At 44.8% G+C, this 25,980-nt stretch overlaps 1 protein-coding gene across 2 annotated transcripts; it reads right to left on the bottom strand.

The window, feature by feature from the left end:
* Positions 1-313: 313 nt before the first annotated feature.
* LOC112577196 (protein unc-93 homolog A-like) lies at positions 314-25,197 on the bottom strand. 2 transcript variants are annotated; one of them, XM_025260201.1, is made up of 8 exons: positions 25,053-25,197; positions 6,929-7,287; positions 6,148-6,413; positions 5,669-5,811; positions 5,212-5,451; positions 4,700-4,835; positions 3,643-3,774; positions 314-1,918 (listed from the first exon to the last, which is right to left on the bottom strand). In XM_025260201.1, the coding sequence occupies exons 2-8, from the start codon at positions 7,216-7,218 to the stop codon at positions 1,677-1,679; spliced, it is 1,449 nt and encodes a 482-aa protein (XP_025115986.1). In that variant the 5' UTR covers positions 7,219-7,287; positions 25,053-25,197; the 3' UTR covers positions 314-1,676. The 2 variants fall into 2 exon arrangements, with proteins under 2 accessions (XP_025115986.1, XP_025115985.1); XM_025260200.1 differs by lacking the exon at positions 25,053-25,197 and adding an exon at positions 11,913-12,102.
* Between the last annotated feature and the right edge of the window lie 783 nt (positions 25,198-25,980).

Genomic DNA, 25,980 nt, shown 5'->3' with positions numbered 1-25,980 from the left:
AATATCTGCCAAAGTCTTGGTCACCTCGAGTATAACATTAATTACAAGCTGATAGTTGTTGTCACGAATGTTAATTACACGTTGGAGGTTGATGCCTCTCTCTTAAAACATAAAGTTTTACTCTTAGTTATTTCCCCTTTTAGTGAAGACAGTCGAGACACATGAACATACGTTCACAGCATCCACCACTCGTACGACAGTAGCAGACATCATCATCATCAACAACAACAACAACAACAACAACAACAACAACAACAACAACAACAACAACAACAACAACACAACAACAACAACAACAACAATTCTTTTCTTCTACAGAAAAAATTGTTTGTGGGAGTTCATCACCTTTATTTAACATTTGTTTGTGTGGGATCAACTTTATATAACATTTGTTTATTCCCTCAGCACCAAGTATCAACAATAAATCATCCTGCAACAAAACTAAAGGATGCAGTATCTGACTGGATTACCGAACGTGCTGTCACTGAAACTATAAACTTTATAGGTACACGCAGATCGTTTTAACAAACAGAAGAAACAGAAGACTTAGATACCAGCCATCGACTCGTTCTTACTGTTGGAAGGGTGAGGTCACAAGTTACTCGACAGTAAATAATATACAATTATGACCTGCGACAGACTGACATTTAAAAAGGATACAGTTTTATTTTGCCGCTAACCAATTAGGTTTTATTTTATACACTTGCCTTCTTGTCGACAAGATTTTAGCTGTGTATATATAAATTGTCTACTTCAGGCGATTTCACGGCTATCAGATGCTGAGCTGTGTTCACGCTCCTGTCTATAGCATTCGATAGACATTCGCTTCCTGCCGATACACTACACCCAGCTGTCATAGCCACCCTACCTTACACCCAGCTGTCACAGCCACCCTACACTACACCCAGCTGTCACAGCCACCCTACACTACACCCAGCTGTCATAGCCACCCTACACTACACCCAGCTGTCACAGCCACCCTACACTACCCCCAGCTGTCACAGCCACCCTACACTACACCCAGCTGTCACAGCCACCCTACACTACACCCAGCTGTCATAGCCACCCTACACTACACCCAGCTGTCATAGCCACCCTACACTACACCCAGCTGTCACAGCCACCCTTCAGGACTTTACGTTTATTTCATTCCCTTTATCCTCAGTCCCTATCGCGCAGGAAAACACTTCCGGATTGTCATCTGCTGTCTATCTACAAATCAGAAAAGTGAAAGTTTCGGTTTCGCAAATCTCGCTATCCCTCACGCAAACAAGGCAGCTAGTCATGTGAGAGAGAGAGAGCTGCCACAGAAGAGCAGTATAGCAGCACAGACCTTGTCACTCATTTCTCTTACAATCAAATCGAAAGCAACTAAAGGTCGAGATAAATGTTCTGTACATGAATAGACGGTCCAGTAATCAAAACTGAGACTGAGTCGAGAGTTTACAGCCCTCTTCCAAAACTCTTCCAAAACACGTGGCACACACACACACACCCCCCTTCTCCCCCTTTCCCCTACCCCGCCACCCCCCGTTTGTTCTTGTGACGTAATGAGACAGAGCTGACGTCTTGACTGGAGACGTGACGTCAGGAGACATGACGTGAGACAAGAAAGCCCTGGGCACCGACGACGTCATGAGTTGTTTATTATGACGTCACAATTTCGAACGTTCACGTCACAGTCTGGTTGTAGTGGGAGTGATGTCCTCCTTCTCTTGTTTCTTGTTGCGCTCCTTGATCTCCACGGCGGTGTATCCCAGCATGCCGGCGCCCAGGAAGCCGAGACACACGTACAGCTTGATGTTGGTGCAGGGGTAGTTGTTGTAGGCGTACGTCATCATGAAGCCCATCGACTCCCAAAGCCTGTAGTTGGCGAATGCGGCCTCTGTGTTCTCCGTGAATAGCGCGCCGTACAGGGCTGCAACACAGCAAAGTCGCTCAACTGACAGAGGTCTAGTCACGTGACTTCATGACTCTACTCTCATAACACGCTGTGTAGAGTAACTCAGCTCATAACAGTGTGGGTGCAATAAAGGTAACCGTCAAAACAAATGAACAAAGTTCATTGTGCTGAATAAGCGACTTATACATGGCTTGATTTAGGTTATTTTCTTTATTGATGCGCTGTTAGTTTTGTGTATATTCCATTCATCACAGTGATTTTTTTTAATTATATCACTTTGTTATGTATTTAGTTGAATTGCTAACTGTAACTTTTCCTTTCGTAGTTACTTGAAAATTAAAACTTTAAAAAAATTAACAATTTATTGGGACATGTCCACCCGCTCATGTAGAAAGGGTCTGACCAATGTTCCAATTACCGAACCAAGATGTTCAGGATATTGTGTCTTTAAAAAAAAGCTATATGAAACTGTTATAAAAAAAATCAGAGGACTAGGAAGGAGAACTTATTTAAAATGTCTAAAGATAAAAATTTTAGATAAATTCACGCATTCACTGTCCAGAATGAATCCAGAGTATCGATAGTGAATTGGATAGTGAATCAAAATATTCTTGAGAAGTTAAGTATTTCGACCCGACACGACATTTCTATGAATGAATTTAATGTCGAAAAATATACCGACATAATGTTTTGTCACAAAAATATTCTTCCAGACGCAAATCGAGGAAATGAATATTGTCAGACAGCTAAGAGACGCAAACAAGCAGAAACACACTCCCTGTTCTCTGATACGCTTAGCGCCACCTGGACAGTTGTCTCCCATTAGCCGCCAATGATCGCTCATAGGGGGGAGGTACTGGTGCCAGGTATAAGTTTACTAGAGACACTCCATTGCCACACCTCTACCTTGTGTTTAACGAAAGAGTAAGTGATGCTGCATGTCTGTGTAGAGGACCGTACGTGTCAGGAGACGCGTCACGAATTAGCTTTATTCGAGGCCAGGTAATTATAGGTAGGCGGGGATCAGTAACAGCGGACAGTGGGGGAAACCTTTCTGTCCACTTTTACGACCTGACAGGGCGCCGTGACTTAGGAGGGGAGCGAGAACTAGAGCCGGGGTTGGCAGATGAAGTAGTTACGGGAATAGCGCAGTAGTCAGTGGTCCCCTTAGTATTAGAGCGACAGCGTCAGGCACAGGTAGATTAGGTGACGAGTAGTCACGTGTCTGCTTAGTATATAGTTAGAGGTAGATGTTTAGTCGGGGCCTTTCTTCCCAAAACACATTAGAGTAGCAAGTCTGTGGGGGCCCGTTCTACAAGAACGTATTGCGCTGAACGGAGACAGAGACAGCGCTGACTGCTGGACGATACGAGCAGCCGTGGCCATTGTACAAGCACGTGTAATAAAGGTTCGCACACCCGCTGACAAGTTCCTGCCTTTTGGTTGAGTGTTCGACTGTTGTTGCAACCATACAACCTCAACTTACCTCTCGGTTACATCTGTATAAAGTTTGGGTTCGTCCAGTCATAGGTCAGTCCAGTCATAGGTCAGTCCAGTACTAGCAACACCTAGCGTGGTAACGTGTAGTCATGGCGACCTGCAGTGATGATATGTGGTCATGGTAATGTGAAATCAAAACATAAAGTGCCGTGATGACAACGTGTAGTCATGGTAACGTGATCAGGACAGTGTGGAGTCGCAAACACCGCACTGACCCTACAAAAGGGAGATCAACGAACCGTTTATTTGGGTCTGGATGACAGCATCGCCCATGCCCCAGAAGGCAGCGATGACGTAGAACAAAACTTCCCTGTCTGGCGTGGGTGTCCATAGCAACAGGATAATCTGTAGAGCGCCGTGCACTATGGTGGCTGCAACATGACAATAAGAAACCACCATTTCTAAATTCCATTACTTTACTTTGATCACAGCTGATTTCTAGTCCAAGCCTCTGGCATTACAAGTTTATTTCCTTGCTAGTCCTCGAGGAACATAGGACCGCAACATCTGACATCTACACAGTAAGACAGTTTATCTGTCGGTGCGCTTGATAATAAACTGAATATTTAGCAAGCATAAGGTGGAACAGTTCCACCAGATCAGGTTACAGCTGAACATGTTTGTCATCGGCAGATATTTTATCAATTGTTTCGTTTCATAACAAAAATGAAAAGAAAGTTGGGATGGCTATATATACACCTTGTGGGAGGCCGTGCGGACACTGGAAGAAATCTGCGAGTTTGATGTTCATTCAAATAAACGTTGTTAGTGAATCAAACATGAAATTCTTTCTTTAATGAATCGAGAAGATGCTCTGGAATTAATGATGGGTCTGAACAACACTGTGTGCTAAACAGCATCTCGAGACCATGAAAATCCCATAATACAAGCATACTAATTCGCGGGTTTACTAAGATAGTTATGAATAACAGCATACAGTGAAAGTACATGGTTTGTTGCTGAATAAACCTTTCTAAACCCTGCTTTTGTTTCTGAGAAAATGTTTTCTTCAAGCCAGTGAGAGAGGTCAGTCAGTCACGTGACCGACACCTATGGTTGGGGGGATCACATGGTTAGACGCGGCAGACAGGGCCCCACTCTTGTCTATTGTGGGCGATAGTCAGCAGGTCCTGTACAGGACGACTAGTCTTCAGGGTCAGTTCTTCCTCTCACCACCACGGCGTCCACTACCCTCCAGGGTGGGTGTCGGTCAAGGGACGACTGACTGACCAGCTCCCTGAAATGACCTGGGAATGGGGGACACATGGTTGTTCAGCAATCTCCATAACGACTCACCGAGCACAAAGAATGGAATGTGACCCACGTACTGCACCAGGCGGCCGAAGAGAAACGAGCAGATTGCGTCCGCCACCCCGTACACGATCATGATGTACCCCACATTCCACACACCCAGCACACAGCTGATGTACGACTGTAGACAGAAAACGAGCAAAGATCGTGATCATCACATTCTACCTGTGTAGTCAATATAACTTCAGGTAACAATTTCTCCTGACTAATCTCTAACCTCACTCTAACGAATTAAATGGTGTAGCCGTTGAATACGGGACAGCAACCATCTTTACTTTTTCCGTAACACTCACCTTAGTTTAGTCACCTTACTGCAGTCAGCTCACCTTCTGATATCACTTCACATAAGAGTAATAACCTCAGTCTGCTAGTCACATCACCTTAGTGTAGACTTCAGTCACCTCAGTTTAGCGCAGACTACTAACTTTAGTGTAACCTCACCTTACATACAGGCTGTCAGTGTAGTCAAAGCCTTAGTGTAGTATTAGTGTACTCACCTTAGTGTAGTCCCCACTGACGAAGGCCTGCTCCACGCCGCTGTACATGGTGAGGGGGATGAGCAGAATTTGGGTGGGGGAGGTGAAGAGGTGCTTGAAGGTGGCAATGAGAAGGTCGGGTGACAGTCGCCCCTTGGTGGAGCTGTCCTCCTTGTCCAGCTTGATTGGATCCAGCAGCGTGGACACCACGATCATCGCGATGACGGCACACGCCAGGTAAATGCCACAAACTGTGTACACCTGTCGCAGCAGGTAATCGCTATGAGAGACCGACGACGACATTAAACAAGTAAACATCACTGCATGCACAAACTGATGTCAAGGGTGCACGAGCTGTCACTGACTATTAATGTAGAGATACCTGTCTTGGCTTGTCTCGAGGTCGTTATCTAAGAAGTACAAGACATTAAGTGCAAAGTTAACTCTGATATATAGAAAACGTTAATTTTTGACTTACTCTATCTTTGTTCTGGTCGAGGTTGGTGTTGTTCTCGGCATCACCGGGACAGAAATCAGCGCCACACTGGGTGGTGTTGGATTGGGTCTGGTTTTCTTTGGAGGTGAAGACGAGAGACGAGATGAGGTTTCCCCAGATCTGACCTGCAACACAAGTTAGGTCACGTGGCTAACTTGCTTGCTGCTCACACAGTTATATCGGCAAATGTTAGAAGACCTTTAGTCCCCTCGTCGTTTAGTCCCCTCGTTCCTGATCCTAGTCTCTAGAGGATTGTCATCAACCGGCAATCAGGCAAACTCAGGCACATTAAGAGGCGCTTGAAAGACGTGACATAGACAATAAAGACATTGTCATCAAGACAAGACACTGCATGCGAACACAAAGGAATCATCATTACAAGATATCATCATAAACCCAAACATCTCCAGCAACAGATGGCATTATCATCAGCACAAGACCTTGTCATCAAAGCGACTCACTAGTCTGAAACATCATGAAGAAGAAGCCAAAGAAGCGGTTGATGATGGCGTCCTCGGACTGGCCCGTCATGCGCGAGTACCACACACCCAGCTGTGTCAGGTAGGTGCACTTGGCTGACCACATGGGCGCGGCGCCAAAGCCGAGAATGACGCCAGCGATGGTCATCAGCCAGATGACGGCGTAAAAGTTGGCCGCCATGTACAGCGCGTACCCGATCATACATACGGGTATCGTCCACTTGCACCCGACTAGGCCGATGATGAACCTGTCACAGAGAATATCAACCAATGATTAAAATGTCCGAGAAGATCGTTAAAAACAAACAATCGGGGAATTGGTGTTAGACGGTGACAATGTTGACAATATTGTGTGTGACTAGCTGAGCGTAGTATATATGTATACTGTATATGTATGTAAGTATATATAAGGTGCATGTCAGCAGGTATCGACAATGAATACATAATTGTTTCCCTTTAGCTGCACACAAGGCGCTGGTTATGACCCGGATGTACATGGCTGTTTTGGAGGTTATTTTGGTTTTTGTCAGCAGCTTTAACTCCGGATGTAAGCAAAAAGATTTGCTGACTCCAGCAACGTGACTCTCAGTCTCGTGACCTGATTATACAGGGTCACAGGCGTGTCTCAGTCTCGTGACCTGATTATACAGGGTCACAGGCGTGCGTCTCGGCGAGACTAGACCTAAACTTGTGTCTCGGCAGTTCAGACCTGAACTCACCAAGACCGTACCATTCATCTCGGCGAGCCCAGGCGGGAACTCACTTGGGTAAGAACATGCAGGACACGATGAGGGCGGCGTAGATGGCGGACAGACTCCAGGCGCCGACACCTTGCTCCTTGTTGAGGGACGTCTGCAGGTTGGCCATCGACTGGAAGGCGGTGAAGAGGAACATGAAGCCGAAGCTGAGGACCAGGATGTTCTTGAAGATGCGCAGTCGTGACATGGGGCACTTGAGGGGGTCCTCGGCCTCCGCTACGGTCGACTTGTCCGGCACGCTGTTGCTGGTCAGCTCGTGGCCGAGGGCGGCCTTGTCAGTGCCGTTCTTCTCCATCACCACGCTCCTCAACGACTTCTGCTGTGGTGCTGACCGTCAGACGATAGCAGGTTAATCAGAAGTTGTCTGAGGGACAAATAATAACAGGTAAATCAGAGTTTGTCTGGGGCAAAAACAGGTTAATCTGGCTAGAAGATCAAAACTTGGTGTTAATGAGGGGAAATACTCTTTCCTTCTTTCTTGCAATTGCATTCTTTCTTTCTTTAATTCGTTCTTACCCAGTGGACGCAACAAATGACAGAACTAGATACCGAAATTCGCACTTAATCTCCTCCAGCCAAGATTTCATGATGAAATTGCTAACACATAGTTTTGTTTGTTTCTCCATTGTATTGACGAGTGTATAGTGAAGAGGGGGACAAGGAGTGAGCAGTGTATGAGCCTGTGAATTAACCATACCCGAGAGCGAATTAAGCATGCTGGACTGTAAAATCGGACAAAAACTTTACAGTTTTGTATCGAGATATATTTTTTAATGAAGGGGGACCTTCGCATATTTGTTGACATTTCCTTCTTTATTCTTTGAGACAGAGAGACATTTCTGACTGCAGGCGATCATCAGCGAAGAGTATCAAGCGTTCAGATAGGGGTGGGGGAGACCCGGAGCTTCGTGGCCCATTCCCTCCCGCTTACCCGTCGTTCGGGTACACATTCCTCAGTTTCTACCCTTATACATTGGACTGTAGCTGACATGCAGAATCCCATTAGTTACCCCTATATACCAGGCAGAAAGGTTTTTCAAACAAGAAGCCGTTAGGACGAACGCTAGGCAAACATGGAGGGGGAGCGAGGAACTCTCTAAACAGCTGAGACCTGAAAGTGATCTGCCCTTGTCATCACAGCTACAGCAGGATGCGAAGTGGCCCGGGTACGTGTTCACTTGTTTTCACAATGACCTCTCTTAGTTGCCCACTAGTGGCAAACATGGCAAGATGAGTTGCCCGGGTATCTGACCGGCTTGACATCGCGACCACCAGACCACGGACCTGGTTTACATTACCCCCGATGTAACATCCAGGTCTCTACAGAATATCACGGAGGTACCTATATCATGCCGTTTGGGAGCCGGGTGCCCACAAAATGTCAGGGTACCCACTCATACAAGACCCCACAGTAGAACGATAACTGCGATGGGGAGACACATATACACAGTAGATATGATATGATACGTAGATGTAGTTACACAAACAGTTGATAATAATAGTAACAACAGGATGTGTACAGCGCGCGTGCAGATGTAGATGCGGTATGCGAGGTCCATGCATGGAAAACAAAAACAAAAAACCCCAAAACGCTCCGACAGTCAACCAGACAAGAAATACAAACATCAGCAAAGACAGGGCACCATGACGAACACCAAGTGAGTGGATGAAGAATATACAAACATTCTCCAGAAATATGCAGACTGTCGTGCGTGTGTTTGTAAGCATCTTTGTGTGTGTGTGCTCATGTGCGCATGTGCGTACAAAATTGACAGGAGGGCAGGTGCGTCCCTTTCTGTCTTGGACAAGTTTTGCTGGATTTGTAATGCGAGGTCACGCAGCATGTTCCCACTTTATAGGGTCACACCCTAGGTCACAGTTTACAGGATCAAAGGAGAACTGCACTAGTATAAATACAGGTACAGGTACTGTCTGGCGGGAAGACCGGAGGGTCAGGGAGGAGCAACATAAGTATTGTGTACACTCGCTGTCAGCAAGACTACTGACACTACTAGTGAGTAGTCGGGAAGTGGGAAGAGGGAGTGAGAAATGTGGGTACGTGGGTGTTGAGTAAGCGAGAAAGCCAAGATATGATTGACAAGAAACCCTCATGACCTCACGACATATTTTGCGTGGGTCTCGTGACCAGGCTGCCGTCAGCGTGACCTCAAACGCGGAGTCACGTCTTGCGCGACTTCCCGGGTTAAAGGTGAAAATAACAGATCTGCAGGTCAGAAAGGGGATACTTTGCTCATAATCAATTATATTTACTTACAGAAAATAAGCGACAAAGAAAACAGAAAGACTTCTCTTGGGGAAAAAAGGGAAATACTACACAAACGAGTTTAGAGTAGAAAGGAGAGAAGGTTCGAGGTGTTACAATAAAATGTTCGAAAGAGGAGAGAAGGTTGGAAGCGTGACAACACAGTCAGGGCTAGGTAAATAGGTAGACGCTAGGTAAATAGGTAGACACATATATCGAGCAAGTCCGTAACACCTGACGATAGCTTGTAAAAGGCAAACATCCGTCAGACACCTCGTGTGCAACCCTGACATCACTAGCAGGTAGTTAGAGGGGTGGGGCTGATGGAAGGGGTTATTCACAGATTGACTTATCAACTGACAAAAGAGACAAAAAAGACTTCCTCTTTATTCCTAGGTTCCAAACTACTGCTACCTGTGAACTGTGTCTGTAGTACAACATTTTGCTTACTGCGCCCAGCCCTGGCTGACTCGCCCCATGCGTCGTTGACTGGCTCAGTGGCAAGGTCCAACGCTGAAGTATTAAATCTAACTTATCTTGTTGACTTCCTGTTTAGTACAGTTTTCGTTGTGACTATCTAAATTTATTTCCATCCACATGTCTCCTCGCACCGTAGGCCACTTTATCACCTGTCACCAAATCAATTCACGTCCACGGGTCTCCTCTTCCATGGAAGGTCAAAGGTTTGTTGTGGATGATGGTGGGTATCCGGGAGTGTTGACAATATCCGGTACTCTTGTTCAAAAGGAACACAATAAAGAATACTTTCCTGCTTCTTACTCGCACTGTTTGACCGATAACAGATAACAGACGACGTAATAGTCGTTATGGGACGCATGACAGAGCCGGTCACGTGGGTGTCTAATACAGTCAGGGAGTACGTCACCATGCCATCTGCAACGAACTAGCCTTACCTTCATCAACAGCTCCATCCATAACAACCTCCACCTCTTAATGTACTCTCTTGGTCTTCTCGCTAACAGCCAGACTTTAAGACATTACTGGTATACGTTACATTACCAAGCCCGTTACAACCATCATCAAGGTCAGGGGTTAGCTCAATTTTGTGTGTGTGTGTGGAAGATGTGGTTTGTTCAGCACGGGATAAATGACAACAGTGTTTAACGGGACTGGAAGTGTCAGTGTGTGAGTGGAGGGGGTTAATGTCGCTCCATTAACTTTCCTTGGCTTTTTATTTTTTTATTAATAGGTAAGGACTCATTTATTTGTCCTAACTTTTTCCAGGGTTATCATTCCTCTCTCTCTGTTCCATATTTAAATTAGAGTCCACGGAGTCACATTTAATGTGTTGCATGTTGAATGAAGGAATACGCTAATGTCTGAATGCGTTAGTGGGTAGGTGGAAGAGAAAGAGTTCCTTGACAACAATCTTGGCCTTCATTTCTTGTCCGTCACCAAGCCCCTCAAAGACATCTTGGTCTTGACCTCCATGCGAAAACAGTAGGACCCAAGCAGCATGTCTGACAGGTCATGGAAATTCAGTTATCGAGGAAAGAACTAGTTACAAACATGTGAAACCTCACAACAGATACGTTTGCCTAGCAACAGGTCTCCATCCTGTCCCTATCGACTGGAGGGACCATTTCAAGAACAAGGGTCTGGCGATAGTGTGTTGCCCAGCACCAACTTCATTTTCCTGCGACGGAGATATTTGAGATCTGAAGAACAAGCATGTGGTTTGCAAAGATCTTGAACGTCGACACCACCACCACCACCACCACCCCCGCCGACTTTCTCACAGAAAACGGACATTTACAACAACACACGGTGGATGTGCTCACCTGTCACATCTGGAAAAGAATGCGCTATCCCGGATGTAGCAAAACTTGGGATAGACAACCGTCACTGGGCGTCAGACAGATTACTAACCCTCCTCCCCCCCCCACACACACACCTCTACCAGTCCCTTAGGCCCCTTAACCTACAGCATGTAAAAATAGGGCTTTCATCACTGGTTTCAACGCACATCTACAAATATGTCTCCACGTAAACATGCTTAAACACACACACACAGAAGCACTCAGAAAAAATAAGCACACACACGCACTGAATCACTCACGGAAAAACAGATACACAGAAAAAAAACATACAGAGAAACACACACACAACCCCCTTTCCCCACACACACAGAGAAGCACTCACAGAAAAAAAAAACAAGCACACAAACAAGACCACACACATACACAGACTGTTCGAAACACGAACTGAGGAGTTTTGAGACGAGGCGCACTTCAGAAAGAATGCGATAACTGCATCCGCTTTATGAAGATATTCATCTCGACACAAGCACAACGCCAACGGCTACCACCACCTTCCCTCCACTCACACTCTCTCTCACACACACACACAGACATTCCACAAACAGTAGGGTGTAGATGTTTCAGACACATATGTGTGAATGTTACCATCTCATATCATCGTGTGTGTGTGTGTGAGAGATGTGTTCAGAGATAATCTCAACCCTGAGTACAGTTGTTGTGGGTACAGTCAGGGCATCATCCCCCACCATCCCTACAACGGCCACATGCAGTAGATTTATTCACTCACGTCCACCCCAACATCACACACACACACCTGGGCAGGTGCCTCGTCTTCAGTTAGTTTGTCATGACCTGTGCCCTGGATGATTGTGTTGCGACCTTCGACTCGCAATCAACACAAGTAAGGTATGTGTGAGGTGAGTGTGTAATGCCACGTGCACTTACCTGGTCACTGGCCCACTTGTTGTTGCTGTTGTGGTTTGCGGAGCTATACTCAAATCCGGTTAACAATCTTAGCTCAGGGAGGCACAACTCAGGTAGGTAAACAGATGAGAACACCAGCTGCACATCCGAGACCTGAGACCAAGTTATCCTCCGAGTGTCTGGCGAGCCTCTTACCTTGACAGGCAGCGACAAACTGCGGGAGACTGGCGAGAACCCAAGAAAGGCAGGAGGCCGCGGACCAATGGTGTGACGTGGTACAGGGGGCAGGACACACCTTGTAGGTATACTTACCTTCTTATCAGCACCGCTTTCCGCTAATCCTTTACCTCACCTGTATCCGCCTGCAGGTCGCTGCCGTGGCTCACACCCTCCCTCGTCTTTATATACTTTTATTTACAATGTCTCTAGTCTCCAACCTCGGTCTTCAGGCTACCCTCCTCTCATCTTTTTGTCTTTCATTCTTTCATTTTTCATTTCTCTCTTTCTCAGTCACTCGCTTTCATACTCTTTCTCTGTTTGTCTGTCTGTCCGGTATGTGTGTGACGTGATCATGAAGTGTGACTGGTGTGACTGCTGTCAGTACATGTGTGACATAATATTGAAGTGTGAATGGCCAGTCTGTTATGTTTCAGAGATTAAACTGTGTCTCCATGACGACAGGTCACATCTGTAGGCGGCGCTGCTCGTCCTTCTGTTGCTGATTGTGACGCCATCTGTCATAAAGAGTTACATTTCCCTGTCATCTGATGATGTGTGTGTGTGATGGGTAGGTGTGCATGTTTTTCTTTCCCCATATAAATATATTTTGGAAACAGGGCACAGCTCCCATGTTTAAATTGCCCGTTGGGATTAATAAAGTCTGTTGTTGTTATTGTTATTGTTATTGTTATTGTTGTTGTTATTGTTATTGCTATCGTTAAAGATCTGCTTCCTCGGACAGAAAAGGAAGAGAAGACTGGAAAACCGCGTTGTTTTGTGGTGAGAAAACATGCCATAGTCGGAGATGTAAGATCATGTGATCAGTAAATTTAAATATCGAGACACCAGCAAAGTCATTTAGACGTACTGGGTACCCTGGGTAATCAACAGGTGACGTACCTCGGGTGCCCGGAGCGCGCTGCGCGTGGGTCTGTGTTTATGGTGTACATCAATGTTTGCACCAAGCTTGTCGCCCGTTGGGTAACGAGCTTCATTAAGAGACTGGCTCTCCTTGCACCAGGAATCCAAGTGGCTGTCGGAACTTCCTGGTGAAGTGTGGGTTACTTTCCCTCCCTCCCCCACCTCCTCTTTAAAAAAAAAGCGTTGTTGACTGGTGTACAAGGCTACATAACTGTCTGGCTGACACACCAACTTCATGATCACATTTTCAGACCACGATGACCCAAGTCGCACGAGAAAGCATTTTATGTCCGGTGATGACCAGTCAGTTTGCTACTACAGGATGTCCATAGGTGAGAAGGAAAAAATCCTGTTGTTTATAACAAGACGCGGCTTGTTTATTGGATGAATATTACAACATTGAGCTGTTGTTTACTATGTGTTACCTTGAGCTCATATCTATTGCATGTTATCTGTTTATTACAACACTGCTCACTAATGTTGAATGTTGGCCCCTGTCATCTCACGTGAGGCAGCTCTCTATTCAACTGTAAAATGAGATTTTTTCCCCTTGTGTACACGACTTTTTTTTCACCCTTAGAGTCTAGAACATTCTGTCAAACCCCATGATGTACAGCCGACAATCAGTCAAGAGACTGAAGACATTTTATCCCACTGATACCGGAAATCACGTGATGCGATCAAAAGGACAGGAAGGGCATCGGTTAATTATCAGTGTACAATTCAAACACTTTGGCGATGTGTAAGATAAACTTTGACCTGCATTCTAACACAATTGCGATCTCTGCTCGCTAGCTGGTCTGGCCAAAGAGCAGAGGCAGGAAAGGCAGACAAAAGGCGGAAGGAACAGGGAAATGTTTGTCCAGTCAGGGATCTCCAGGCGTGTGCCCTCGTTATTCTGAAGAGTTCATGAAGAGGAATATGAGGATGAAGTCAGCAGTGTCAGTCCAGGGAGGAAGAGACGGCAGAGGAGTGGAAGACGAAAGATGTCGAGAGAAGAAGGAGTAAAACAAAAATGTTTCTAGGAGTGGTTGTCACTAGCCTTCCCGATAACTAAAGTTCGTCACACAGTTTGCATCCGAGACAGCGACTCATGCTGCTAAACGAGTTTGCTACAGGGATGCGGGTATCTTCCAAAGATACCGGTGTGTCCAAACACGACAAGTCTTCGCATCCAGGGACACGCGCAAGTGTTGATGTGTGGCAACGTGGTCACGTGGTCAAGTAAATTGTACCGTCTCTAGCCGCCATCAAGTTTCAAAACATCGAATTGAAATCAGAGGTCGTGTGTCTCGCAGGGAACCTCTCACGTCGGATGATGCACTCCTCGGTTTTCCTCAAGAATCTAAACAAACAAGTCCTCCCTACACCATCCCTCCCGCGTGCCGACATGTCGACACGAACACCATATCTACAGATATATAGATGTAGACACAAACACTATGGATAGATATATTGTAGGCTGGGATTGCTTGTCATCCGTTTTTGTGTCGCTAGAACTCGATATCTGGCGTCTCGTGCAGCTCCAGGAGCGCGGTGTGGAGCCAAAGTCGGGTAGCGGGTATGACACACGGACCACGTACCTCGAGTGTCTGGAGCAGGCCTTGCTTGTGGCTGCCTTGTTTTTCGCGATGAAGGGATGGGTGGTGGGTTTGTTACTGAGAGGACCGCGGGTTCTTCCCCTATCCAAGAACCAACCAGCAACTGTTCGTCAGAACAAACCACTGTGACAGGAGATGGCTGGAATATGTGTATCAATAGAACTTTGAGGGCGGGAATCTGTACAGATACAACTTGGAGTGTCTGGGATAGAACTTGGAGGCCCGGGGTGTGCGAGTCTGTAAATATGTGAGCATGAGACACTTGTGTGTCACACTGCATTATTGTTGACCTGATGGCCATGTACGTGTCAGACGACATGTTGTTGCACATAGTCGAAATAGTCGAAAAATCGTTGGAGAACAAAGCAACTCAGCATCAGGTGCAGCCTAGTCTCCATTCCTTAAGAACCATTAAATGGTTCTGCCACAAGAAGGTCCTGTAACAGTTAAACTGCATGAGAGACGTGTAAGTGTGTAATCTGACCTTTGGCCCGTGCCATTAAACACAGTGTCCACCTTCACGTCCCTGTCGCCAGCACGCTATCGCTGTTTTTATTCTTAGGCAGAAAATAACATGTTCGATAAGAAATAACACCTCACACCCAGCCTTCACTCAGGCCGTTGCCTTGACCCGCACGATATACTTGCCATACCTGTGCCGGGTTATCAGTCCCTATGTTTTGAGATCAGACTGTCAGCCCCTCATATAGCAGCCCCTCCTGCTCTGCGTCTTCCCTCCCGCGCATCTGAGGGCGACTGAACACTCCTTTAACAAGTATCCTCTTTCCTGTCATATCTAGATTCCTCGAAGTACCTGGGATTATCTCTGGGGGTAAAACGAATTAAGCTGAAAATAATATTCCAAAGTTTAAACCGAAAATCTGTTTGTGGTCATCTCCACGGTTTCACGGTGTCACAGTAGCGTGCGAGTTGTCTTAGAAAGGTTTCTTTCATTTTTTTTTCTAAAAGACGTGTTTTACTTGCCAGACTAGGCTTAAGAAGGAGCAAGGGAACTAGGACCAGCCCATAACTCATAAAAGGAAAAACCCCTTCACAAACATTTTCTGCCCTCCGCAAACTAGATTATCTGCCCTTGCTGTCCGTAAATTCCAACAAAACAAACATCGGGACACAGGGATCATCGGCTATGCATGGTGTAAAGTGAGGACAAGGGGCTGCTATACAGCTGTCAACGGTGGAGGGGGGAGGTAGGTATGCTTGTGTGTACCTCATGTCCCCTCAGCAGTCATCTCAATGATTATTCAGTGAGTGGTTGGTGGAATATCCTACAAACTGCTAGCAGGAAGAGTGAGTATCTTGCAGACTGCTCCTGTTTACGTGCTGTTGGTAAAGAGTAACGACTGTGTAGTTTCAAATAGTCATGTTCTGTAAATTATCCTTATCTGGAATAGTAAACAGAATGCGATCGCCAAGCACTTAATCTACAGGCCGAGTGCACCGCCGCTTGTCCGAGGTCGAGTGTTCAAGGAGAGGACCTCGCAGCCAATCGGGGAAGCGGGTTGTGACACGACTGACTAGTCTGTGAGACTGGTTCTAACGTGACTGAGCCACCCAGTGCAAGTCAAACATAACGACCGACTAACCCTGCATCAGGATCACTGACAGACATCCCCTGCTAGCATCAAGATCACTGATAGACATTCCCTGCTAGCATCAAGATCACTGATAGACATTCCCCGCTAGCATCAAGATCACTGATAGACATTCCCCGCTAGCATCAAGATCACTGATAGACATTCCCTGCTAGCATCAGGATCACTGATAGACATTCCCTGCTAGCATCAGGATCACGGATTCTTCACAAGCAGGTGTTTCTGAGCCGTTTATCAGCAAGTAGACTTGCGTTCACTCTCCTGAGATCTCATCATTTTCAAAGATGATCTTTCTCTTTCTTTCTTTCTCTCACTCTCAAGTTGCTCGGGCTGGGCGAAACGTGCATGACGTCACAGTTTCCCTGCACAATGATTGGCTGAAAGGTCTGGGTAAGGATTGTAGTCCTGCTTCTTGGCTGTACAATTGATGACAGCTTCTTTTCGTCAAACTGTCAGCAGCTGTCACTCTCATACAGCTGCAGAAATCTTGGTGCTTCGGGAAGTAGACTGAATACGTCAACAGTATGATAACAGTAACAACAACATGATAACAGCAGAATCAACGACAGGACAACAGTATTGATAACTGAAAAAAAGGATTGGCAACTGCACTGACAGCAGTACTGACAACAAATCTCGCTGTCAAGTGTCACACAATGTTTTTCCTCACTACTGACAGTTGAGTTTTGCAGACCGAGTACTACTTACATGTCGTGTCAGCTGCTGTATATCACAGCCTACTGACGCATCCTGTCGGTGGTGTATGTCTGGGTTTATTGAGACAATAAAGTCAGTCACTTTATCTTACAGACTGTATACAGAGTGTATCAGGTGATAGTGTAGATGTACACTTAGTTAATACACTTTGTGAGACTGACAAAGCAGCAGACGACGAGGACATACTGATTATTGTAGACCACTACAGACCGTCATTAACAGGAAGCCTCATCCAGTCACTCATCCACTCAAACATCACATGACTCACAATCATATAGCTGGTGACTGTTGCAAGATTGTCCCTGACAACAGTTTATTGTTTTGTTTTACTAGAGTTGTACTGAGTTCACTTTGTATCATCAGGTGCAGACTCTAGTGAGCATCATATTGAAAGACTTTTCTGCAAACACTTCATCTAAAACCGTCACTAGCACCGCGATGTTTGCTCAGAGGGAGGCTCTGTTCCTGGACTGCTTCACCTCCAGTGATTTACTGTTTCAAGTAAATAAAATTCAGCGCACATGCACAAGCACGCCTATGTAAGGCAAAGACAGACATAAATGCGGTTTGACAGAGTAGTCTGTCAGAAACAAGAGATGCCTGGCCAATGGGATACACGGTCACAGTCACGTGACGGTCATTAGCACCATTTTCATCAAATAGTCCTTGTCTTCCGCGGTCAGTCGACCATGACGACATCATAGCTATTGTCACCTTGTTATTATGTGTTTATTTGCAGAGAACCAAGTGCACATGTAAGTTAGTCTCTGTACCTCTTTCTCTAGAATATGAGTATATGCACTCTATAGAGACCCACAAACACAAAAACAAATAAACAAACAAAAGGAGCAGAAGAGAAGAAAAGAGAGAGCTCAGCTACTGGTAGTAAAGGTGGGTCTTAGGACCAGACATGAAAACTTGAAAGTGGTTCATCTGTACTTCTTGCTTCACCTGTTGTCAACTGGTTGTGAATGTTGTCTCGTCAAACATGCGTATCTCTCTCGTCACTTGAAAACTGAAATGTATACGAGTGTAGTGCGCGGAGCTATGGGACCAGTTCAGTGCTAGTGTCGCCATTATTGCTGTAGGTAGGACACGAGGAAGCTGTCACAACCACTTTCAGTTTGTTGTTCCATGCCTGCTTGTTGAGTGCGTGAGCGAGCGAGCAAGCACGTGACTGTGTGAGTGTGTGAGAGAGAGAGAGGTTTCGTCGAATATCGAATTATCAAAGTGCACAGATCGTTACAGCGCACTACAGTAACTTTGACCTAACGAGACGAAATTTTTTTTAAACGAATGTTAGAAAGTCGTCTGCTACGTGCGAAAAAGCATAATGCCACCCACCCTCCTCTTCGCCACCCTGGCACCCGCTTGACAATGCCATAACATCCGGGTACTTTGAGGCCAAACATTCATGAAGAGTTGAGTGAAAGGGTGGAGGAATAGATACAGAAAATTAATTACTTTTCTTTCCTTTCTACCTTGAGACGACGCCCCAAGGATCGTGCTTTGTAACAACCTATATCTACAAACTATATCTACACTGTAAATACAGCATTTTATGCCCACACTTCATAGAAAAGGTTATAGTGTTTCGCACTGGTAACCCCCACCGGTAATCAACGCCGGTAATCAAGCTTCGGCACTTGTTCATGAGTAACTCCCATGTTAAGTCAAGAGGGGGACGTTTCTCAAGCTGTATTTATGTATTATCTGTTTTACATGCCACTGTTGTTGTGGAAGTGTAAAGCTTGCATCCATCTTCATTTCTACTGTTTCTTTGGCCCTTGAATTCGCACCTCTTCTGGGATGTTACTGTCAACCTTGGATCTGCAACTTCTTTGGAGTCCAGCTCGTGGACAGTGACATGCGTGGCGTCCGTGCAGCTAAACACACGTGTAACAGGGATTGCTGAAGGTTCACTCTCTTCCTCTGCTTCCCACCTTTCGTTGCTGTTGATGATTTTAGAAAGGAAAAGTGCTTCCACATAAAGGCGACAAGGAATTGTGGATAATGGATCAAATCTCGATCTGTCTCTCCACATACACACAGTGTTCTAAAAATAAAGCCAATGTCAGTGGTGTCAAAAGGTCGGTCAGAATTAATGTACTCTTTGGGGATTTTCATTTGGAGCCACCGATAATGCCTCGTACAGTGGGTAGTACAAAATAAAGCTGGTGTGCTGTAGTATTCACACATGAATCAAACACTCTCTACCACCTTCTACGCCAAAAGATGCCATCATCTGTAGCAGCCAGACAACTCTTCTTTCTCGCAACCACCCAGACCCACCCATCCTCCAGCACTCAACCTTCACCTCCTCCTCCGCCACACACCTACACACACCATCCGACCCAGATTAAGTCTTGACATGACCTCGCTGACCCCTTCCTCACGCTTAACCACGTGATTATGACGTCACATCTGTCCGTTACAAAGTTAGGGCATTCTTCAAGAGTTTAAAAAAAAGGTAAAAAATATGCTGCTTGTAAATCCCGCACCAGAGCGCTTGACATGTTCTCCATCGATTAAAGGGCCACAGAATGTGGGTTTTGTCCGCCGGGATCACTGGCTGCCCCCACACCTCTAAACAAAGGGCTGCAACTTAACATGCCTTTCCGGGATTGCGGCCCCTTTTAACCGCCCTGACGACTTCTCACATGTTCTCTCCAAACTTGTTGCCGCACAAACTGGCTCGTCCTTAGTCCATACGAGGACACGACGAGCGAACCATGTTTGCGATTACATAACCTGCATGGCCTGGCTGCAGCGTCTTCTCGGTTAGCCACTCTCGTTATTTTGCTTTCCGTCTCTCCGTCACCTGCAGTCGCTGTATCCTGGTATCAAAGGGCCCGTCTCTCTGTGTCCTCACATCTCACAGCACATCTCATTGTGTCCTCACATCTCACAGCGCATCTCACTGTGTCGACTAAGCCTAAGCATGCCATAATTTCGATATTTGTAGATAAATGGGTAACATAAATATATGTATGACCTGAATATTCTTTCATAACATCATTCGTCGCTTTAAAAAAATATCTCAGACCATTTCTGTGCTCCACTCCGTGTTGTGCTCTCGACAAGTGCCGAGGTGGCCTCATGATAGAACAGGACCTGTCCTCTGCAAACAGTCTTCCTAAACTTGTGCCTCTTTCCAGCAGATTTATTACAAGAAAACAAGATGAAAAGGACCGCAAAGTAGAAACCATTTTCTCATGTGACGAGTTACTGTATTTATTGGACTGGTGAGTGTATTTACCGGACTATTGAGCTTCTGTATTTATGTGAATAGCGGGTTTCCACCTAAATAGTTTGTAAAGTGACCAGTGAGTGTCTTTATAACCGTCGTTGAAAGTACGGCTTCCATGATAAATCACATGTGGTGATCTCATTATTTATTGTATCTGCCTGATATTTCTCCATGTTGTATCTGATGGAATATTTCACAATAAAGCATTTTATAGCTTACGAAAACGGATATCAAATCGCTATCATGGATTACTAGCACTGTGTATTTAAGCAAAACTTGCTGTTGATGAAGCAAAAATTGTTGATTGAATGTCGTTGTTAAGCAACCTATTGTTGATTGAAGAATGTACTGTTGATTGAAAGTCGTGTTGTTGATTGAACGCTGACATGTATATCCTTCACTCGTCGTTCTCAAGAAAAGACCGAGACCCTCTCTCTGTTCCTCCTCCGCCTGCCCCTCCACTCAGGGCTTACATCAGACAACTTCCTAGTTGGCCTAACGGTGATCACTGTACCCAAAGGTCACATCCTTGTATCCTAGTATATAAAGACTCATCTCCATGTATCCTTATAAGGACTCTCACTTTGTAAATATCGGCAAGTAGCGAGAATCTTTCACAGCTGTGGTCGGGAGGTCCACGCCACCTGCTGACACCCATCAACAGCATGTCTTGGGTCTTCCCTACATACCGCAGCTCGACAAATTCAAGGTCTTGAGGTGCTTTTTTTGTTTTTGTTGAAGACATTTCGAAACTGAGGATCGTCCCCCATGAAAAGCCTCTCATTTTCCCTTCGTCAAAGGAAGGCATTACCGCCATGTTTGGACGACGAGGAAAGAAAAGGTAGAAAGAGCGGATGCCTCTTGTCGCACTGTCATCTTGTAGAGGACAAGCCAGCTTCAAAGATACTTAGTGGCTCAAGAAAAGCACAGATGTTTCTATGGCTGTCCGAGGTTGATGCTTGGAATGAAGATAGTTTACAAACGGAAGACTTTTTCTAAGTAAGAAAACCAAGAGCGCTCAACAGGGCGAATACCAATAAAATACCTGCAGACATTTGATGAACATTTGAGGGACATATGATGAAGTCTAAGTAAATCTTTAATAATCAAAAATGAGGTTTCACCAGATCGTGTAAGGTCGACTAAATTATTCATTTTGAAAGACTTTTTATGACAACGACCAATAAACCCGTTACATCATAAAACATTTCTAAATCGTCTAAATAGAATGTAACAACAGTTGTTAATACTTTGTTTACATTTATACTGTAGTAAAGCAAATTAATAAATCAGTGGCATCTAAACTATATTATAATACACTGATCAGGGTTAGATGTTTTAATTTAAATTCATGGTAAATGCAATGTATCACAAGACATCTGAATAAATTAAAGATAACTATCATCGTATAAGTTTACAATCAGCTTTAGAGATGCCACAATAGCTGCGTAGCAAATTCGTGGTGCAACAGCTCCTACTGGAAGCCTCTTACAAAAGTCTTCAGGATTATGTGTGATACCAAACACACACAAACACACGTGCGTCCAAACATACACCTGTACATACCAATCTTACAAAAAAAGATCAAAGACGCACGCGCTGATTACAGGTACAGCAATCGCGCGACTACAGACATTTAAAGTCTTTGTGAGGTGAAAAATGTCTTCCCCCACCAAGCTTTTAGAAAAATGAATATGCATTTCATTTTGGTGCAGTACAATTGCGAGCCTTTTATGGTGTAATACGCTTTGGTATCTTCGTGTTCGAAGGTTTCGTGATGCCGAAGTTTGCTTTATGACCCTCGGCAAACGCTGCAATCAAATATTGACCAGAGCTGCTCTGGTATTCTGTCATTTGTCACTTACATCCCCATGTAAATGGAATTTCTTACTTGGAACCTTTATAATTGAATGAAAAATGTGTGCAGAATGGGAGTCGTCCCAAGTGGGATTAAGTTCATATGTCTGTTAATATATGTTCTTCGTGACACAGTTTTGGGGGAAAGGAAGAGTGCATTTGCAATTTGAGACGATAGGCGGAGGTAACCCAATGCACGAGGATGGTGTTCTCATGTGATATTGCCATCGTGTTTATTGTGTATCGTGCCAAACACACGATGCCCATGACAACACAGAACGATACACATTATGTATGAGCAAGCAACCACACAAAGGTCGCCACCCATCTTCACTGTCGATCTGATTTCTTCATTGTTCTCTTGCCATAATAATACAAAATGGGTCTCAACTTGTCTTGCTTGTACTCTTGTTTTAACCGACTTTCTTCCAGGAAAATAAATCAGGGCTTCTGCTTACGCAAAAAATTGCGTACAGTACGCATTAAAAGTTCAGAGGACCCCTTCAATTTTCGTCAATGGGGTCCCATTCAAATTTGGGCGAAGAACAGGGACCCCTTCTTCAGATTTTTAAGGAACCCCAAAGAATTTAGCCTTAGCAGAAGCCCTGATAAATGTTACTGAAAACTTTGCAGGCATGATGTCATTGTTGTGCTTTGTGAAGGCTGCAGCCATTTGAAAAGTTTAAAAACAAAGGTTAATAAAATGTTTCCATGACAACAAGCCGAACCAGTTCCGTGATGGGAAGAAGGGTAGCGACCACATTCAAAAAATGTTGATGTTCCGTGGCTTGTAACTCCGAGAAAGGACTTATTCACCCAGAGATTAGGGACAAACTACGATATAATGTAACCCAACATCGTTTGACAAGACAGTCAGTTGCGAGCTAATCGTTCTCTGGCTCGGGTATATTGGTTGTCAATAGTACTACAAACAACAAAATCAACAAAAAGTCACCGTCTTCTCTGCCATTGTCTGTCACTGTCGTGGGACAACACATTTCACACGGGAATGTCAGGTTCTCTGTGAATGTATGATCTCCGACATACACTTTGCCGACAGAACCTCCATCAAATCAGTTGCATTAAACATGCAAAACAGCTCTCTTTGCTCTTTCTCTCTCGATATGTGTATATATACATTTTCAGCTATATTATTTACTAAACATCAATATAATAAATACATTTAAAATTACTCTTAAATTCCACGATATTTACAAAAACCGTGGTGCTTAGGTTTATGCCAGGTTGTTCTAGGAGGCGATAGGTAGATGACTCAGAAGTCTTTGAAGTAAGAAAAGAGACTTACACCTGGCTTACACCGTACACCGCACTTCTACACTTAGAGCCACTTGGAGAAACACTAAATCTTCTTCACTTTTGTGGGGTAGGGGTGGCGTTGCTGCGTTTTTGTTGTGTGCCTGTAAGGCACGTGAGAACCTCGTAAGACTGGCATTTAGCCACCTCATCCCGAGAGCCGACCTGGTCACCGAGTGCACTAGCAACGATTTTCCCCTGTCACGTGACCGTTTTACAGGACTGGAAAAATGCTTGGCTTACGTCACGACCAGACTGAAGAGCTCACAAATTAATCAGTAGTTAACCGTTACAGGTAGGTCGGTGGGAGCACAATACATTATTCTAGTTTCCACGACAAACAAACGCAGAAAAAGATTTAGTACCCTTTCTTCCGAATCACCTGACATGGCTCCTCCGATAAAGCTCATTACAAGAGAAGATTGAGTTAAACGATTTCTAGTTCTTGATGCTCTTCATCTTGTGGTCGTCGGCGCTGTAGGTTCTTGCTTAGCACCCACTGGTGTCGTGAATAATTACTTATTAAAATATTAGTCTGAAGTACTATCACTTACTGTTCTGGTCACTTTGCTTTTCTCAGCTGTACAGCAGTTAAAATGCGACCATTGCTCTGTCCACTTAGTTCAGGTGTACATTAGTTTGAATTACTGTCAGTGACTGTCTAATCAACTTCTCTCAGCTGCGAAATCATCACATCACTAATAATCCTTTTATGTTCACCTTCACCATACATAAAGGTTGATTAATGATCCTCTCGTGGCTAAATAAAAGACTTATGGACATAAGCACAAAACCACATAATACAAGATGATAAATACAACAGCTCAATGCACAGATGGGTGAACCATGTACAGACCGGCAAGTATAAAATTATCGGCCAGTTCTGTTAAGTATGAAAGCATCATGCCAATTCTATCAAGTAAACAAACTATCAGACAATTATGCATCATGGGAATTATTATAATTCCGAAAGTATGGAGTAAATTGTCGGCCACTTTATTAAAATATCTACTGAATGTAAATTGAAAATATCATGACAATGCAGACTAAAACTATACTAGTAATTTTACTTTTGTGATGTACATATAAACCTAAGGTATAAACACAATTTATGCTACTTTCCCAAACAAACATGTGTCATAGCAAAGGTTAGTAAGTCTTAGTTTAGTTTATTCCTTGTTACTCCTCGAGGAGCATAAGGTCGCAGACGATTAGTAAAATATTTACATTTCTTGGGATTGAAAACCGTAGGAAACAACCATATGAGCTTTCGTTAAACCATTTTAAAAATCAGCAGATAAGAATCTTGCACTATTTTTGAAATTGCCAGAATGACACCTGAAGTGAAAGTTGCTGTCAACTGTTACTTAACAAAACAACTGACCTCACCAGGTGCAATAAAATAGATAAATGAACTTAGCAGGTAGGTGGGGGATGTAGGGAAGACCCCACCAAATGTAATAAAATACAATAAGAGTATTTACGAAGACCTTGTTAAATACACTGACAGATAATAACTACATGTAGTGAGAAGACCTTACTACATACATTGAACGATAATAACTATACATCTAGGTAGAAGACCTTACTAAATACAGTAAAAGAGATGATAGGGGTATTAAGGGTAGGGGGGGGAACAAAAAGAAGGGGCAACAAGCGGGGTACTCACACGCTGTTCTCTCGCCACCACTTTGTCGCAACTTCTCGATAGCGGTTGTTTTCGCAGACAAGTGAAATCTGAAGCAGCGTGTAAAAACACAGGTAAAAACAGGTGTAAAAAAAAAAAACAAATGCTGTTGGCGAGGTCAGAGCTGATGTTGCGGCGACGGCGACAGACGGAGTATCTGAGCGCCAGGTGAGAGGAAACCGTCGGATGCTACTGTCGCTGGCCTGCCACGTGACTTCACCTGTCACCTTTGCCTGTCGTGCGGATTAAAGGCAGGTCTGGCCGCCGACTGTGGTCAGAACACTTTACGATGTCTGCCAGGGATATCTCAGCCGTGAAGTGCCTGTTCCACAACGATGGTCACCCCAGGCTTAGCACAGCCTTCAACAGACTCCTGTCTCATTTGTTGTTTGTCAGTCCCTTTTGTTTGTAGTTTTAGTAGTTTACTTTCAAATAACTACAAATTGTTTGCTATATGTATAGTGTGTGCTGGCAAGACAATGCTTCAGAAATTCTACCTATCTAGTGATTAGCGTCAGGGTGAGGTGGGGGTGGGGTGAGAGGGACTGTAGTGGGAGCCTGAGTTCGGGTCCAGGAGACACGTTCCTCCAGACCACACAAACACTCCAGGGGAGGCAAATCTGTCGAGAGGGAATGCACCACACGATCAGTGGAGCTCTCCCCCCATTACTCACATACCAACCCCCTGCAGAAGGCAAAGGACGATCCTCCCGCAGCTGTATTTCTGGCCACCGTTGTACCTCTGGCTGACAAACTGTATTCTTAGTTTTTGGATGTATCTGTGGCTGACACCTGTATAAGGTTTACAGCAGTAATTCTGGCCACATGACTGGTTCACAGCTGCATCTCTGGTTCTCAGCTGGCTCTCAGGCGCACTCTGGTTCTCAGGTGAAAGCCAGGCTGAGGCGGT

Source organism: Pomacea canaliculata, linkage group LG12, assembly GCF_003073045.1.
Source record: "Pomacea canaliculata isolate SZHN2017 linkage group LG12, ASM307304v1, whole genome shotgun sequence".
NCBI classification, from domain to species: domain Eukaryota; kingdom Metazoa; phylum Mollusca; class Gastropoda; order Architaenioglossa; family Ampullariidae; genus Pomacea; species Pomacea canaliculata.
The sequence above is the reverse complement of the archived record's forward strand: the minus strand, read 5'-3'. Positions and strand labels throughout refer to the sequence as shown.

Coding starts and splice junctions, on each gene's coding strand:
- LOC112577196 (XM_025260201.1), bottom strand. CDS start 7,218: ATGGAGAAGAACGGCACTGACAAGGCCGCCCTCGGCCACGAGCTGACC. Junction 6,414..6,928: donor TCCTGCATGTTCTTACCCAA/GTGAGTTCCCGC, acceptor TCTCTGTGACAG/GTTCATCATCGGCCTAGTCG. Junction 5,812..6,147: donor CTTCATGATGTTTCAGACTA/GTGAGTCGCTTT, acceptor CTTGTGTTGCAG/GTCAGATCTGGGGAAACCTC.